Raw genomic sequence first — 19721 nt, 5'->3', positions numbered from 1 at the left:
TTTTTGTGTTTTTCGGTATCGACTGGGTGGAATGTCGTGTGTGTAAGCATCCGAAAACTGGTGACGACTTAGCAGATTGCAGCCTTCCGGCGTAACATACGGTCCGAACATATTCATGTCCCGTGTCCGTGCAACATTCACATTCACGCGTCAAGTAGCATCGACCGATCGACTCACCATTCACTCGGCAATCGAATAAGCATGGTCCAGATGGTTGAGTTTTCGTCCCCATCTTCCCTCCAGGGCAGATAATCGTTCGCAAAACGTTTCCACATTGGCTTTTCTTTGGTGAGATTGTATGAGTTTTGTATGATATTTTCCTTTTGGCTGTGACAACTATAAGCTTTCCTCCGCTAACTGGGACACGGTTTCAATACATTTGGTATTTACATTTTCATTAGTTCAGCCAGCGAACCATAAATCAGAAAGCGCACAATATGTGTCCCGCACATTCGCAAACAAACCATTTTGAGCGGTTTATTGCTTCCAATTGGATTTTTAAACGACAATAGGTGGTGCGGGAACGTTTCTAGCGTACTGAGTTATAAAATATGAGCTAGCCGCTCAGGGCAATTTCAGCACCATTCAATATTCAAAAGGCCGTTCAAAATTTTTTCCGATATATCTTTGGCAGAGCAAAAAAAGTGCAATCTTCTCCACAAAATGTACGAGTTACAAGTTGAAAAAGCTTAAGATTATTTGCGTAAGAATTTTTTATCGGTAACTCGCTTAAAGACTATGAATTTCTCTCATATATAAAGTATTTTCGGAAGGTTTCGTGTTCTAGTATGGTTGTCAAGCTAAAGCTGCAAGTGATGCAGAATCATCATTTTTAAAGAAATTCGTTTCCATAAATATAAATAGGCCACAATATAGGGTAAATGTACCAATACTGGTGCAATTTGTAGAGGTACCGATGTGTTTTAATGGATTTAAAGTGTCAGGAAGGACAATTTCTGAATATTTTAACACATAGCAATTGAAATATGTTTTATCTTCGCAATCACAATCATTTTCATCAGGAAACACATCAAATTTACAAAAAAATACATATTTTTGTGACTGCTTCGTTGTACCTATAATGGTGGTATGGCTCCTATAGTCGTCGTATTGTGTTCCTATAGTGATGGTAAACAAAGATGCCTTAAAAACAGTGTATAATATCAATTAAATTTAGTTTTGATGCTGTTTCCGTATGAATAGCAAGGATTACTGCCATAATATTGGTTTCTTGCGTAATTTGATCGTAAAAAATGTATAAATATGATCGATGAAACTCTTGACTAAAGTACTGCATCACACCTGTCCTCAACCCATACCCAGAAGAGTTTGCTTGTTTTGAAATTGCAATAAGCGAATTTTGATCTTTGTTAGGTAAATTACTAACAGAAAACTCATTTTTGTTGCTTATTTTAGTGAAAACAGTACGAAATCTCAAAAATATTCTCGAAAAAATCTAAAACGACCTGTTTTTATTGATTTTATAACTATAACCACTATAGGAACATGCCTGTTTTGTGTACCTATAACGGCACTATGGTAAAAACACTTAAAAATGCATAAATATGGTCAAAAGCCAATGAATTTGAATAAAATAATATCATTTGATAACAATTATGTTAAAAAACTAATAATTGCGTTGTTATTTGGTCATTTAGAACGTTAACAAAAATATGAGTATCGTTATGAAATCCTAAGGATTTTGGAAAAATGTTGACACATTTCACAAAATAATGGATTTTTCGGTCACTCAGTAACGGAATGGCCCCATTTAACTTTAAAACCCTTTGTAAAAGGCTAAAGAACATTTCACACTAACGTAAATAACTTAATTACTTTTAATTTGCCATATGAACCACATTTTAGTGCAATACCACCACTATTGGTACTAGCACCACTACATTTACCCTACTTCTGTTTTTTTCCATTTAAATGATTAACCTTTTAATTATTGGTCTCAATGGATTTGAACCACCATTCATTAAGCTAATGAGTGCTCACAGTTGAAAGTCTAGAATTAATGCTTCAAATATGATTAATGTGCTTTTTTGTTGTTGTAGCCTTCTTTTCATCGTGGGGCGTTAGCATTTCTTAGATCCCCTCTTCTAGTATTTGCGTAATTCAAGCACAATGAAGCGCTACGACTTAATCTTGCCGTTCCGATTACGATTAACAGTAATATGCCCTTCGTGTACAAGCATTCCAGTTTGTTGATTGTTGTTTGCTGTGGAATCTTTGCTTAAGCGCACAGTACCCGCTACACTTGAACGGAAAAAAACAACACGCACAAAAAAAAAAACAATTTGGGAAAAGATTGACGATTTCCTCAGAATGGTACCATCATTATCTTTGTTTTCTAATCGTGGGAGCGCCGCTAAAGACTGCAACCGACGTCTTCAAAAAGCTCTCCAGCCACCTCCTCAACTAATCCCTCACACGCCTTGTTGCTAAAGGGAGAACATAAAAAAAAATAGCAAGCAAACATTAGTCTCGGTCCTGTATTTCCTGTTACATGCTGTTACATGTAGATTTGATCGGTGGCAAATTAAAAACAGGAAAACGACCGAAACAATCCTACCGAAAGCTCTGCATTTGATTGCCCCAAGATAGTCCGTAAAATGTTTCAGCAGACGGGATGGGAGAGGAACGAGAAAGCCAGATAAGCACGTCGAAGGATTGGATTGTTTAGGGGTTAGGTAGAGCTTTGGGAAGAAAATATACACAAAACACACACAAACACAGCGATGGCAAAGAGCACAAGACGTTTAGGGAAACTCATTTCACATTTCCCGTTTTCGGAAAAGGATCGCTTTGATGTTTGATGTGGGGAACAACATATCAAAAGGGGATTTGGTTTTGATCCGTTGAATCGAAATCCCACAACTCATCGTTGGGAAAGATCTGTAGAAGAGGAGGAAGGCAATCATTTTCCCGATGCCTATTGGGAAAGCACAGAAAAGCTGCGGCCAAGCAGCAAATCGTCATGTACGTTGACGGAGTATTGCGATAATTCGCAATGAGAGGAATCGTTAGTTAGTGTGCGTGAGTTTTGAATGGGTTTGAGTACAAGTAACTCATTACTAATTTTGAATGTGTGTATCTGGCGTTTGTGTGTTGACATTGCGATAGGATTTGAGCTCGTACGCAAGTACAGGGGCCTTTACGCCACTGTTGCTGCTCAATCTGTCTAAGCGATGTATAATATCAAATGAATGGCTCTAACTGTTTGCAAAAGTCCGCGTAAAAGCCTTCTTTTGTAGGATCCGTTGAAGTTTTCGGATGACAAAAGAGATGACTTTTTCAATTTCAATATCATAATGCTTTATGATCTCGAATGTACCTAGCAAATATTGAACCTCTCGAAAGTACTTATCATCCATCCGTCTTTTTTGTCTGCGATATAAACAGTGCATTTCATTATAGAGGCTAAACATGAGCCAAAGTTTACAGCCTCTTCACGTGCAGCAATCAAACATAAGACTGTTGGAAACAACGCGAATGTTCATTTGATTTGATGCCAACTTTAACCAAAATTTACTCGAAATAGTATTTGGAGCTCTTTTTTCAGCATTATCATTTATGTTGAGAAGCTGTGCCAGATGCAGGGCCGAAAATAAATCAAAAACACAACGACTTCGCCTCACATACCCCACGTGCAACGCCTTTTGAACCGAAGCGTCACTGGTACGTGGTAGACGAAAATTCATTACTCAGAAAATGGCTCTAATATTCAAATAACTTTGACCAGCGGGGCGCAACACCCACTGGGGTCATTCATTCCACGCACACTGTCCTCGCCGGTTCCGGGCAAAGTTCAGGCGATTGGGGTGAGAGACCTTCCTTTTTTGTTGTTTGTCCTGTTTGTGTTTTTTTGCTTCTTTTTTTATCATTGCTTGCTTGCTTGCTTACTGTTTGCTGGTCAAAACGAAAATGTTTCCATCGTTGAATGATCTGATCACGAGCTGGAGAACGGCTCAAACAGCAAAAATCACGTTTGCGACCGTTTAACGCAGGGTAAGAAAAACATCATTTATTTGCGATGAAATATGGACGTTTCACTACCACTCTTCCCGCATCGCGGCAGTAGCGACTCATTCGTCGCAATTCAATTCGGTTGGGGGAATGTTGCAAATTGGAAATATATAACTACTTTACTGGAACCTTCCCGAACCGACCCGACCAAACGGATCAACGGAATGGTTTTGGATGACTATTACGATTGGTTTTGGTGCACGACCGGTTTTAAATTTCCATCAAATGAATTATAAATTTATTTCTGAGTTTTTCCTGACAGAGTTTCAATTTTTTTCCGCTTTCTGCGCCTGAAAATGCAACTCATTCAGACAATACTGCAGGTTAAAGCATTGGATTGGGGTCTGGTTTTGAAAAATGCAATCATCACTGTATCCGCATCCTGCATCCTGCTTTGTTGACCTAGTTTTCACTCCCTCTCACTCACTGTCGATCTCTTTTTCTCTCATGCAGTGTAAGTACCAAGGATCATCAGCTTCCACAACGCCGACACACCCAGTCCAATGGAAGAAAGAGACAGACAAATGGAGAGAGAAAGAGAGCAAGAACGAGAGCGTGTGTGCAGGGTGTCTGATTACTCGCACACGATGACGCTCATCGTGCTCGCGTCGGAATGTCTTCCTAGGCCAACCCCGCAGAGTGTAAGTCAATACCGGAGCGACCGGACTTGCCATTCCTTCATGCGTTTCCCCCGCGTCATAGGAAAGCGTAAAACTTCATCAACTCCGCACTGGGTCATGGACGCCGGGGCGAATCCAGCTAACAACATTGCCAGGTCTCGGGACAAAAAATGAAGATTACAAATAGCAGCCAGCGTCAGAAAATCGCATATGTTGTCACCTCGATGAGCCAAAACTTCACCTTTTCTCGTTGCTAGGTAACTTGCGGGTCGTGGCCTTCCTGTTCAAGCTATGACTCCGACTAAAAAGCTTTTAACGAACGGTGTGTTTTTCTTCTATTTTTGTACGTTTCAATTTTCGGGCACGTTACATCAAAAGGTGAAACGCATTGCTCCGTACATATTAGTTATGAGGAAAACTTTTCGCCGGAAGCGCATGGTGATGATGTTTTAAACTAGTTTAGTAACATAAATGAGAGATTATGGGTATGTAGGTTTAACCGTTATAGAGTTAACTTTTAAATTGAAACACATTCTTGGAAAAAGGAAACATTACATGAATTCAAAGACACGAAAATAGCCACATCAATCTACGTAACGTGGACTCAAAAATCGATTGCTCTTGCAATCGCTCGCACTGGCTACATCAATTAAGCTCAGGTTAGTTGCTTCACACGTTTCGTTGAGCGTATCGAAAAACTCATTATCCGGGGTTGGTTTTATTGACCGTGAGAATTTCCCCCCCAATTTTCCAGGTGATTTTGTATCGAATCCACAAAATTTCTCTCGCCTTTCACCTAAAATGATTGATGGCTAATCGATGGGAAACGATTAACTGCGCACTTTTTTGTTCCACTTTCCGGTACTTTCGTCCTTTGTCTCTCTGTATCCTTCTCTCTCTCTCTCTCTCTCTCTCTCTATCTCTCTCTCTCTCTTTCTATCTCAAAATTCAATGTCGTACTAGCTTGTTAAAGCGTACACACGTACTTACAGCCAAACGTTAGCAACATTCGACGCATTTCGAGGAAAATTGTGAAAAATATTTGCTTTTCCTAATGGTATCAAAACGGGTGACTACGTTTCCTTGGTTACCTTTTTCCCCCCAAACACCGTGCGGCCCCGAGCTATCACGGGGAAATGGTTTATCAGCATAGTAAATGCACCAAATCCTACTTCTCAAATCGGTTCCGGCTGACAGCGGTGCACGCCAACCGATGCTGTTTGTGTTCAATTTTTAATATTAGCTCGGTGTTAAATATTTAGTCAAGAAGAAAAAAAAAAGTTCTCCCAACCCAACGGTACCAAAAGCACCATAAATATTCTTTCTTCTCACCGGAGACTGTTCAACGCTTTCTGTGCATTATTGAAAGAAAATATTTAAATGTTCCCAATCGTGCTGTGCTGAGCATTAAAATAAGTGCATAAGTTTTCCAGGCTGATCTTTTCCCGGGGAGTTTGTTTGCTGCAGAACATTGCAGCATAAGCAGAACTAGGCAATACGGGGCCAGCGTGACGTCAATGCATCAAGCAGTCATAGAGCAGTCAATCCTACAAAGCACCAGCGTTTAAAGTTTCACAAAGCCGGTCGTGGTCACGTTCTGGGATGGTGTTTGGACAGTATGTGAAGTTTGCGGACAGGCAAGCAGACAGGCAGAGGCGTTCCTACTTCCTCTTACCTTGCCGGTGTCACTTCATAAAGCAACAAGCTGCTGCTTTCCGATGGCAAAAGAAGAATTTTGTTTGTTCGTCTAGGTTCCCGTAGTGATGGTGCGCTGGGAAGGAGAAACACACATATAAATTAATCCTTGTGTATGTTTGTTGCTAGACGTCGAAATTGAAAAGTGGTTAATATGTTGACGATCAGTAACCTTCCGAGCGGCCACACCGTGCACACCGACGAGCTGCTTGAGGATGATTTTGTAGGTGTGAAAATGTGTGTCCGTACATGACACGTGCAGAAACGTATATACATTCTTCAAATCCTCCCAATCTTGGAAAGAAAGAAGTTTTAGCACTTGCTCATCATGGCAGATAGAAACAGATTTGTTGCAAAAGCTCGCCCAACAAGTGATGCAGAAAGAAAGATGATGTATGTATATGTTTTATGTAATTAACCATACTCAGACACACACACACACACACACACACACACACACACACACACACACACACACACACACACACACACACACACACACACACACACACACACACACACACACTCACACACACACACCACCACTTTCATATTCTACCACCTTCTAGAACACGTCGAGTTATAACAATAAGTTCTTTAATCCAAAGACAACCATTCTCCTCGCTCTGAACTGAACGAGCCTGCTCAAAGAATAATCACCCATCCTCTCGTTGTGAAGTTTATCGTTGAACAATATCCGCCTTTTATGCCGCCAGTATAAAAAATATGATTTTTGTTTTACAAAAGACTCCCCACACATACACACGTAAACGAGAATGTGTTAGCTAAAGTGTAGGGACGTGAGATGAAATATATTACCAGTCCCTGTCTAAGGCATCGAGCCAAGTATGGTGTGACCTAAAAGTTTGTGGCCCTTTTCAATCGCGGAGTTTAATTAAAATAAGAGCTTCTTTATTAACCGCACCGTATCGGAGGGAGGAGGGGGACGTCATATACGGCTGAAGTAATTCTCGGCTAGCAAGAACAAAAAATAAATCCTGTGGTTGTATGAAGATGAAAAATGAGTCCTTCCACCAGCAATCTACCACAACCGTCACTTAAAAGTCGCTGACGAGCGCGGGTTTCGTGTCGATAGCGATTTTATATGTTTGCACCTACCGTGCAATGGGGAAGTTGGTTTTACTACCACCGTCACCACCACCGCAGGAAGTGAATTCAATTTTGTGTAATAATAACGCCAAAAGGCATTTTCATTACTGCCCGCACCACGCTGTCAGACCTGGTCTTGCTCGAACTACTTATCTGCCTGGGTCTTGCCTTCTAATCGAGGTCGCAATGTGCGCGTTCACGCTTGCACAAGTATTTTTCGAGCAGCATGGGTGGGGTGGTAACCGGTAATCGAAATTAATTTACTCCTATACTCGTCCACAACTGCTTTCCCTCGGCAAAGACTTACTTCACACATCAAACGGTGGGCAGCAAAAACAACACACGCGTGCGATGCCTTAAAGCAAACAACGGAACACAAAGGACCCTAAAATCGGAAAAAACAAATAGTATTTTACTGTACTCCCAACCCGTTGCCTCATGCAGCAGCACCTGCTTGGGGAGATTTAGCGAGCGGAACCAAAGAAGGCGTAACCAACAAAAAAGCGAAACAGTCTCGTGCACAACGAGAAGCTACGATCGCATCTATTCTATGGAGCAATTCACGTGGCAGCAGGTGACTCACATTGTCTATGAAAGCTTTGAAGTGAAATAAAATGTGAGCTTTTATTCAGATTTGTAAGTGATTTTAATAGAGTTTTTTTCATTGCCAAATTTGTTGTTCGATAAGATAAAATAACAACGTCGTGTTGCTTTTGAACTCAACCGTTTTGATACTCCCTCAAGCCACTACACAACCTAATCCTTTTGTTTGGCTGCATCGTTCTCAAACCTCATACAACCAAACCCACATTCATGTGGAAACATAGTGTAGTAGAAGGGACGCCACCGTCAAGGCCAATGCAAGCAGCGGTGGTTCACCGGCCGTTATGCTGATTATGGCACGATTACGATTCCCAATTGGCTAATTTGAGGAGAGGCCCAACACAGTGGAACCAAACCAACCACCGCCACCTTTGACAACATCCGTATAAACCAGCAAACCTACACAAAAATTAGGTTAATTTAACGACTCACCCTACCGCGCCCATGACCGCTGGAAAAGCAAACACACACCGCTCTTGATTAAAAAAAACTCTCTATCTCTTCATTTACGGCAAAAACACAGCCCCGATGGCTCTTCTGAGCCGACTCCTTTTCACAGTCCGCCTTACGTCATTCGCCAAAAAATGGAGGCATAAACGCCCCCTGTTTATCAGACTTTTCTATTCCTTCGGTGCAAAGTTTGGTAACGGCAACCGTTTTTTCATATTCTATCATAGCACACCTGTCTGGGATGAAATGGTGGAAACTAACAGCGAAGCAACAGCAAACCGAAAAAACGCGTCAACTATTAACAACGTTATAAGGGAACCACATTTGCCTGCGTACATCTCACTGCAATAATCTCGGACCTTCGTCGGTTTGACCCTCTGGGACTCAGGGATTCGTTTTGACTAACGTTGAACAGAGAGCAGGCAAACAAATAGCAAAGTAACGACAACATAAAACGACGTGCTCACTACTAAACTAAAAAGGTTTCTGCTTAAGTCAACAATGGCAAACGTAGTACGGGTAGAAGAAGGAGGATCTGTTTTAAAATGGATGTTTGTAATAAATTCAAATGAAATAAAAAACAAAAGGATTTAATCCCGTACAGGTGCGACTACCGTACTACCATGATTTCAAAGCGATTTTATTCCACAGGGGGATTAGTTACGGTCTGTTGACTTATGCAGCTTCATTAGTCACAATGGGAAGTCATAGTAAGGAGGTTTGAAGGTAATTAATAGACGACACAGACGGCATGCAGGTGAACCAGATTCCACCCATAGACAATATAACTCTTTGAAATTTCTTAAAGCAGACCATTGTGATGGAAGGCAAGTCGTTGTAATGAATGAATTTATTTATTTATTTATCTGCATTTATCTCATATTCAAGGAGCGCTTAATTTACACTGCTCCTTCGCTTAGGGGCTCTTATCAGTAGGTCAGGTTGAATGTGGATTGTGCTCCTAAGGTAAGTCTAGATCCAATGAAGTCGTTAAGGATGTATGAGTTGCAAAAATGTGATAAAAATGATGATAATGATGGTAATTATGTAGGTTTTCTACATAGATACAGCTTCAGTGTGCTGAAGGCAGATATTTATATCAAAATTTAGAAACATTTGAAATGTATTACGTTTAAAATAAGTTCACTATACATCTAAATTTGCATACTGAAATTATAGGATTTATGCACCGAACTGAAAGTAAAGAGAACACATATAATTAAATTCCTCGACCACTGCACTCCGTTAATTCGCTCATCAACCTTGGAAAATGAGGATTTTTATCCAACAACTGATTCAGGAAATTATGTCTATAGATTGGGATATTCAATTACCTATCGTTCGATGCATTAAAGTTCATGTTTCAAATTGTTTCGTGGTAGAGAAAATTTACATTTCTTTGCAACATCAAACTAGCTCTCTCCGTCGAAGATAATGTTGTTTTCGCACAAACACTCCAATTGAAAATGTCGTTATATAAAATCGTGTACTATTTAACAAAACATTTCGTTTCCCTATGACAAATCGTCAAAATCTGCACACAAAACCATTAACGGATATAGATTGCCTATTGCTGCCTTCTACCGCAACACATCGACACGCACGCACACTTGGTTTATGATTGATTGAAGGTGGTTATTTATTTGTTTATCTGTAGCAAACGCCGCCAGAACCATTCAGCCTTCGTATAGCGGCGCCGCTCAAAACTGGTCCAATTTCCGGAGTATCGCCTACATACCAGTACGCGGCTTACATCCTCCTTCCGCGCCACTCTGCCAAACCGTGTCACATGCAATGGACGAAGCGAATAAATCACACCGATTAGAAAACTAGCGGCCAGAATCCAGTGCACTGAAACAACCGGCGTCGGCAACAATGGAGATTTATGGATGCTGAGCAAATAATAACTCACTCCGGTTGTGAAAGTAAAGTAAAGCACTGCCAGACACACACGCACTGACACACGCACTACTAGGGAAAGCTGATCAAATTATTTGCTCGCTGTTAACCGTACATATCGATCGGTAGGTGTGAGTAAAAGAGAGGAAGCAATCGCGATGGATAAATTGGTGAAAACAGCCCAAAAACAGCCATCCGACAAACACATCTGCCGCTTCAAGGAAATCTGGTTCAAGGAAATAAACCCAGCAATTGGTACCATCTCATAAAATGGAAAATGGAAGCGGGTAAGAGTGAAGCGATCCATCGTGAGCCCCGATGGCCATGTATGTCGGGTGTATTGATTTCCTTTCCAGCAGACGAGCAGCAGAAGCTAACAAGCTTACCAGCCAAGATAACGGCCTGATGATGCAGCGCATTTTCACCCGAACTCGATCGTGCGTAGGTTACCGGCGTCTGGATGCTATTCCTAAACCATCAGCGCTGCCTCGTCAAAACACTCGCACTAACATGAACAATGCCATTGAAGGCCGAACATGAGCCTTGAAAACAGCTCAAACGAAGCAGAAGTGCCGGTTCGTCAGGGCGAATTAGGAATTATTATTTCATTATATCACTCCCAAGGCTTCACGCGATCGGCTGAGCCAAAATCCAGCTAAGCCATACACCCAGGCTCTTTTTCTCCCCTTCTTCTCTCCCTTCTTTCTGAGCGGAAATTGCCCGGTCGAAAAAGATCTTGATTCCGAAGCAACTCGAGAAAGGCAACAGACCGAGAATAATGATTTCCGCTTCGTCCGGTAGAGGGGAGGCGAGTTTAAGCACTGATTCCTCCCCACCCGTGGGACGGAGAAGAAGTTTGTCCAGTTGGCGATGCCAAGATAATTCAACCGTCGGCCCCTTTCCCCATCCTCCCAAGCGAAAAGACAAACATCCGGCTAATGGTAAGATGATGTAAATCCTCCAGAGCAAAGAGAGAGAGAGAGATACCGAGAGAGTCAGCAACAGAAGAAGGGGTACGCGAGGTAAGGGACAAGAAAGTATACACAGGAATGGAAAAGGGAATTTAATTATTCGACAAGTTATCTCAGCTTCCGGCCGAGCAAAGGGAAACATGCTGTCCAGAATTACTTAGAGTGTGTAGCAAAGTGTGTAAGTTTCTACTTGCTGATATCAATTGTTCTCAGGGAGAGAGAAAATGATAGAGTGATAGTGAGAGAGAGAGTTGGGTGTACCGGAAACTGGTCGTTATCAGCAGCTTCGCGTGGGTAATATATTTTAAGGTCCTTCGTCGTCTCCTGCACTAGAGCAAAGTAGATTAAGAAAAATAAAACATTCAACAAGGCATGATCAACGGAGTCAAAGGATAAACGTTAAAAATACGCACCAATATAAACAAACTCATGCGCATATCCTGCAGACGGTCTCGGTGATGCGTGGCAAGCGGCGTAAATTAATTCAAACTTTGCTTACTCACGCCTCCGACCCACGCACGCAGTTCGGCGTTCTTTTCCGCCATTTTTATCACGTGCCACCACACAACAGAGGAAGGAAGCAAAAAATATTACCACCACCGAGGGTCAACTGGTGTGTGTGAGGAGTAAATTTACCAAACTGTGAGCAGAATAATTAGAAGTTTCGGCACTGGCGGATGAACGCCAATTCCGTGTCGAAAACGTTCGCCGAATTTAGGATTTTTGGCCATCCGATGGCAGGGGTTTGGGCTTTCTAGTCTTCTTCCTTATCTTATTCGTTCTGTTTATTTATTCCAGATTCTATTCAGTGGGCCATTCGCGACAGAACAGTGCTTGTCTATTGACAAGTCAGGCATGTCTTTTGGTCGGGTAGGAGGAATCTCTTTGGATTGCATCTCAGCGAGCAACAAAAAATGGCGATACGATCCTGCAAAATGGTACATCCTGACGCCGGAAGGCATTAGGGCAGCAAAAGCTCACCGAAAGGAAAAGAAAAAACACGCACATTCACACACTCAAGCAAATACCAACCCAGCAATGAGTTCAAGGTCGGCCAGTGGTACAACGTTTTATTATTATAATTTTGTTTCCTGCACAGTTTCGTTTTCAGCTACATTAGGCATTAGGACCGAGCTTGCACAGTCCTTTGGTGGATAATATAAATACGGGGCTCGCTATAACAATTTCCCGGTCTGGGTGGATGTAAAAAGCGCAGACCTGCAAAGTGATCGAAGGAGTGCATGCTCGTGTTGGACGAACGGAATTGTGAAACTGTTGCCGACATTTTGCTGAGCCGTGAGGTTTTTTGGATGATATAATTTCGTAGAACCTTGCCTCGCGGCTTCCCAAAGGTTCGGAAAGCCTTCGGATGGATTGCTTGATGAAGCATTTTAATGCGATTAAAACCGGCAAGTTGTCCTGCAGGATCGTATCTCCTTGTGTATCAGTCAAAGGCTGAAGGTTGACGTACTTTATCGCTTTCACACGATGATGTGCTTCTTGGAGAAACCGTTTAAGATGATTTGGAACACATTGTTTTAGTCGTTTTGTTCTAGTTGCTATCATTTTTTAGTGGTAATACGACATACTAATAGTGAGTTGGTTGTTAGTGTGTTTCATTTTGAAGCATCAGTAAATTCGACATCATACATTAAAGATTCAATGAATCTCCTTACATCTACACTACGGTATATGCCCACTTTAATAATTCTACAAAAATCCCGCACACCACCAATGCAAAGAACTCGAAAGAACAGAACAAAATTTAAGAAAACTATTACTTTGACAAACAATTCGGTAGAAAATTGAGAACCGTTTCACGCGTTCGCTTTGATGCTACAAACCTCATTTAATGGTACAGGGGAAACAACGGAAGGTAAAACGTTCTAAGCGTTCGATCGATCACCCATAGAGACACCCATCTCTCACCCCAATTCTTTGAAAAAGTTATTGTGCAAAATTCTTCAAGGTAAATGACTTTTTCAGGCTGCTTTACGCTCTACCGAACGTGCGGTGCTGACAGTTTTCGGCGTTGGCAATTATCATTCCACATTGCTTCGATCTGCACTCGACCGCTTCGCTGTCTCGGTTAGTTAGGGGGTTAGATGATAACGGAATGGTCTTCCCGTCCACAATCTGCCCATTTCTGCGTTTAAGCCTTTCCGTTGAGCACACCAAGACTGTACGAACAATTAGCTTTGATCTAGAAGCAGATTACATCGGAAAAAGCCATTAAAATCTGATTATAACCGCTACGCTTACTTGACCACGGTTCCATCAGCGATACTCCGTAGTAATTAACATTTGTCGGCAAAGAAAATGAACCGCTGAGCAAAGTGCCATTTGAATAGATACACTTTTCGTGTGCTTTACTTCTTCTGTTATGTTTCCTGCTGTCTTTTGCTCCTAATCGCTGGTGATGCAAGCTCATTGGAAGGAGGTGCTTTTGCAAAGCTTTCGAGGAGGTGCCATTTCCATCCCCGTCCAACAAATTAGACAGCTAATTAGTATTCGCACATCGAACAATAGCCGGCCGGTGCAGGATGTCAACGATTTTTCAACGATCTTTTCGTTTAAGATGGGGTGGTCGGTTTGTTGTTGTCGTTGATGTTTCTTGGCAGGGATTTAAGGATGTACCCGGCTGTCCATCTTCCTTGCTTTCCTCTCGCACCTTCGCACACTGGACCGGCCGGAAGCGTACGCTGTTGATGTTGCTAATCTGGGGCCCCGGTTTTGACAAATTTCTTGTTATTTTCCTCTTGTCTGTATGAGCTTGCGAACAAAGTCCGATCGGTGGAAGATGGTGGATTATGTTAATTATGATTGACTGGTAACAGGCGAATGTCGACATAATTTCATCAAACTAATCTGAATAATCGGTGATGCCGGTGAACGGAAATCAAATTGTTCATGTTCCGTGAGCACACGATGAAACGAGATGTTGTACTTCTTCTGATCGATTTCGATAAAACCACGCCTAATCATCCGCGGTCAGATGGAGTTTTGGACAATTTTTGTTCTCAAAGTCGGAGGAAGGGCAGCATAGATAAATCAGGATTTTGTTTATTGTGTAATAAGTTCATACCAATGCCGATGTACAGTAGTCAACTCGCACGAAATGCCCGTCATGGGTTGATAACCAATATTAATCTTGCTCCTAGTACGAAGGACCTCTCCTATCCTTGTATGGGTCAATAATGTTCAATGCATCCAGAAATTGGAGTATTGTATTTTAGTAAATCGCTACCTCGAGTGACCATTTCACCCCATACGACTTCCGGTTCCGCCTTCAGACAACTAATTTCAACGCTGTCAAAACGACTGACAGATGAAACGTGCCACCAAACAAGCACAGCATGGCAACCTATTTCCAGAGGTACCAGAAACTAAACCGCACCTTTCCGGACGCATTTACGCACCTGTTCTTTCTCAATTCAAATCCAACCAGCAAACTATCGGTTTATGCAAACAATTTGCATCAAATGCCATACCTCAACTATTCCATATTCACCATCCTTGGTGGTAAATGGTCGCTCTCTCGCCCGCCATTAGATAAAATGCATTTCACAAGCCGAGTCCGTCCGCAGAGCAGGGAACGTTTGATTCCCATTGTTTACTCATTCCTTAGTGCATCCGGACAAGGGAAGTAGCCGTATATTGATACAACAGCAACATAACAAACGGCTAGTTGCCACCTACTGCTTCTTCTCTTTCGTGGAATATTTCTTCAACAGCATGCCAAGGATGCATGTGCAAGGTGCTTGAATCGAACAAGTTTTCCCTCGAATGGTATGGAAATTATACTTTACACTGTCACGCATAAATGAGGCCATAAAGCTTAAACAGGTCAAGAGAAAAAGTGAGTACAATCAAGCAAATGCAATTTTCAGCACGGTATCACCATTGGTCTCATTTAATCGAAAAAATCTAGTGTGCAACGATGCACTTGATGTTTGTTTTTGTGTTCTCCTGGTACAAATAGCCAAAGTGGATCAAATATTTCTCACTCTCGTCCTCTTATTGTCTTTTTCTCCTATTCTCATGTCGTATAGCTTGCAGCGTCTACATAAAATCCCATTAACACTTGAACGAATAATAGTACCGGTATGTTATTCAGAAACAACTTCATTCCCCAAGCGCTCCAGGAGTTCGATGACGGTGTGTTTGTGTGCGCACTCGCGCTCGCTCCTCAATGACTATGCAAATAAACGAAAAATGTCACCGTTGAAGCTCGAACTAAATTCAATTATTTTGTAGCGAACGAGTTCATTTCGCGCGAGCTGAATAAACGAAAGCGAAGCACTGCATCGAAGCATACCAATTGCGCAAATGGCTCATCAGGCATATAATGCACAGATCGATAGGCGACGGAATTGAATTAAAAATAGGACTCTCACAGAATACATGGTTGCTCCCCTTTCCAGGGATGCCAAAATTGCACAACATCTTTTCGTCATGTCATATCTGTGCCTTCTTCACGTTGGGCGTGCGCAAGTGTGTACACGCAGTCTTTTTGCGTTTGCCAGCCAGAACTAATTGGGTTGCCGCCCGTGGAGAAAAAACTCTCTACACACACTCACACTCGAGCCATGCGTTCTTTAGCCTCGGCAAAGCATGCGTATCCTGGAAACTGGGGAGTCTTTGATCTTGGAGCTCGAACTCGAATGTGGCACGTGTGTGTACATTATTTTTGGCGGAAGACAGTAGGGCAGCGACTTTGTGCAGATAAATTTGTTGCTTACTAGGACTAACAAAATTAGACGCAAGCCGCAGGGCCAGCAGGGTCGCTTCATTCATCTAATCAACGAAAAAAAAAAAAACATATAACAAGTGTTCTTGATTTGACTCGCATTAAAAACACGAGCATAGAATATCATTAGCCGACGAGAGTTTGAGTTCTGCACCGGCAAAAGAAAGTGTCATTAGCACAGGGGCCGCGGTAAAAGTATCAGGCTAAGAGGAAAACGACGCAGAGAGAAAAAACCACCCCTTGAATGTGTTCACATCCTATAACACACATCGATTGAACAAAGTGTTTGTGCGCCACGCTAAGTGACGAATGGAGATTCAATAGCTTTTGCAGACACAAATGTCCATTCCTGTTTTTTTTTCGGGCGTCTCATTCTCCCTAGTCTGCGGGAAATGTACCAGTCAGCAAACCAAGTAAATACAACTCCTTTTCTGTGGGACGCTCTGACGTGGAATTGAATTTTCTATTCTGAACCTAGAAGGTTATTCTCATCTTCCCAAAAGGGCGGCGAGGAGATGGTGGTTTAATTAAATCACCTTAACGATCATTTCTAACAAACATAAAAGGGTTGAGCAAATAGCTTTTGAGCTTTTTTTTGAGCAAATAGCTTTTGGATGTTTCCATTTTGATCATCCTTATCATCACCACCCATCATGTGTAATGTGATTTGATTGTATCTCTTTTCGTTGTATTTTGTTTCATTAGTACTTGAACGCCGTGTCAATAAGATAAAACCCCGGCCTGTACAATAACACTCGTAATGCGTGCCCGCATTCCGAAAATTGGCAACAAATGTAACACGCGTTCTGCTCTGACGCCCCCTTTTCCCAGCTCCTATCGCTAATCAATGGCTGGTTTATGGCATCCTAAAACACGCAAAAAGTATTGTGACACGTTGCGTCAGCCATTCGCGCCAGATGGCTTCACGGCTTTTCCGTCTCCGGAGTTATCAGCGGACGACGCGATGATAGAATGATGTTGTTTTTCTGGCCAATTGATGGATGGCAGTAGGAGTACTGACAGTGATATTAAACACAAAACAAACCTGCTGTACGTAATCATCGGCGATATGAAAAGGTGATCACATTCCATCGGCGAACTGGATCGAGGCGTTGTCATGCGTTTGCTGTCCAATGGGAAGCGATAGCAATGATACAATCGTACATTCATACGGAGTAAGTGAGAAAATATGAACGAACAAAAACACAAGAATCATTAATAACCAAACCAAGCGAAACCCTGTCCTCACGGCCCCATTTCGTGGCCGGTCCGTGTCCGTGGAAGCAAACATCACGAGATAGACACACGTAGAAAGGGTATGATTGCAACACGCACGGGTGTTCACGGTATCGATTTACATGGAATTCGGATCGGGCTGTTGATTGCTGTGAATGTCTCCTTTCCATGTTTGAATTGTAGTGTTTTTGTTATCTTATCTTATATCCCTTTCCTTATGATATCCATGGTGCTTTGCTCTTATCGGCTCCCTCTTGCAGTATCGGAATCTGGGATATAAAATTATAGGCCAATTAAAATGTTGTTCCACTATCTTGTCACTCAGCTTTGCACAAATACCTTATTCGTTCAATACATACTCTCCTGCCCGTGCTCTCGCTGGATAAGTTGGGTTTTTTTCGGAATGACGGTAGAACAAATATAAACCAGGCAAAGAGGACGAATCCCAAACTACTCACATTGATTCCGTGCGCAAATGACACCGGCAGTTTGGTGATGATGATCAGCACCCAGAGGATCGTTATCGCCAGCACAGTGTTTCGTTCCGGCGTATGATCTTCTCAGGCATCAAACGGCGCTAACGATACGAATAAAATCTTTCTACTCAAAACATTATCTTAACCTGTTCACCAGCAGTACCAAAAAAAAAATAATAATAGAAGCCGAACGAGGTGCGCACATTAAAATGCTCTAATGCTTTCGGTTTGCTGGTTACAGAATAACGCTTTTTTGTTTGCTTTATGCACACTTTGGCATGATATTTATTGGACATTTTTCTGACTGTTTCCACGTGCATTTGGCATACTCACACTCTGAACTATTGATGGGCAGGTCGACCTCAACTCATCACACTCATGGGTTGGATTTGATTCCGACTTTCCGACCAGTGCACATGTTGCATCCACGGATTGGAATTGCTTCCGAAAGGTTTGCATGCTACACCAGGTCGGGTCATGAAATGAATAGTATGACCAAGACCCAGTCACGCTTAGTACACAGCAAGCGGTAATTTTCCGTTACCCTTCCTTCCGCTTTTCTTTCCATCCACCGCCTAGGAATATCGTCGACTGGTGCTACGCATGTTCAGCCGGCACATGTCTGGTTCCGATGACGTCATTGACTGGTGCTGCGCATCTTTAGACGCGTCCTTGGGGTCCTTGAAGTGCGTTCTTCTGTGATTTAGCTGCGTTGAAAGCTGTTGATGAAAATTAACCAATAATTAATCCATACTGTTTATAGAAATTAAACCGAGTTTGGAGTTTTGCAGAGGATGAGAGAAACTGTTACCTGAATATTGTAAAACCGGACAACTTTTTCTTTTTACTGGTGATTGTGCACGTTGTTCATGAGGTCATCAGGTAGCCCTCGATGAGCCGTAATCAACAAGCTTCTGATGAATATATTCATTAAAACACTCGCGAAAACACCTGTAAAATTTGATGGGATGAACCATTTCACAATTGAAGAAGACGATCGCCGGCGTAAAAAATAGACGAGGAAATTTCGGAATTACACACATAACCTCAGCACCTCCTTTCACAACGAATGTTCTGGATAAACTGACAATGCACAACATCCGGATGAGCGGGATAGCAGAAGTTTCAGCAGGGCAGATTGGCATGTTTTTCGGAAGATTTCGGTTTCAACTTCATCCGTCTCCCCACCACCCCTTCACAACCATTTCCGTCTTGTCCTCGTGTGACATGCATGGACCAACGTCGGTGCTGAACGCAAACAGATTGTACCGATTTGTCGCATCCATCAGCATCAGCGTGTAGTTTTCGCACGCCATTGTAATTGAGTTGTCGGTTGGATTCGATTGTATCTCTTCTTCTCACTTAACACTGCACTGCTACAGACGCTTACATAGCCACTCACACCCACCCATACACACGGACAAATCACCTAGCTCATCTTAGCTTCAAGTATGGTTCGAGAGTAAGCTGCACAAAATATAAGCGATCACTGTACGAGCTTCAATATTAAATTTAACGTATAGGGGAATGAATCACCCAGACCACATCAATCAGCAGGTGCAACAGGTTGAAAGTTAAACAAACCTCCCAATGCACCATAAATCACAGATCATACAATTTTCGCTCCATTTTTATTCTTCTACTTCACGCACACTTACACACTTACTATCACCATGTTGCATGTCGTTTGAACGAACGGACTCAACAGTCTTCCACTATTAGGACCGCGGTTGGTGGAAATCACACTCGCACTAAAAATCACCGCAACCACTAGCAGCAGCGGATGTCAACCATGAACTGAAGCAGTACCGTCGCGGAAAACCACCCTGAACCCGAACAGTGGGTACGCAAGGGAGGAAAAACATCGCCGCCGACTCGG

At 42.3% G+C, this 19721-nt stretch overlaps 1 protein-coding gene across 1 annotated transcript in view; it reads right to left on the bottom strand.

Annotated features, from left to right (window-relative positions):
- Window positions 1-18047, bottom strand: part of LOC121590670 (allatostatin-A receptor-like) — a 48912-nt gene extending 30865 nt beyond the window's left edge. Inside the window, exons 1-2 of the mRNA XM_041910537.1 lie at window positions 18035-18047; window positions 17825-17922 (exon numbers count right to left, since the gene is read on the bottom strand). Coding sequence (XP_041766471.1) covers window positions 17825-17922; window positions 18035-18047 — 111 coding nt within the window. The remainder of the gene's footprint in view (window positions 1-17824; window positions 17923-18034) is intronic.
- Between the last annotated feature and the right edge of the window lie 1674 nt (window positions 18048-19721).

This window comes from Anopheles merus, chromosome 2R (assembly GCF_017562075.2).
Source record: "Anopheles merus strain MAF chromosome 2R, AmerM5.1, whole genome shotgun sequence".
Lineage (NCBI taxonomy): Eukaryota > Metazoa > Arthropoda > Insecta > Diptera > Culicidae > Anopheles > Anopheles merus.
The sequence above is the reverse complement of the archived record's forward strand: the minus strand, read 5'-3'. Positions and strand labels throughout refer to the sequence as shown.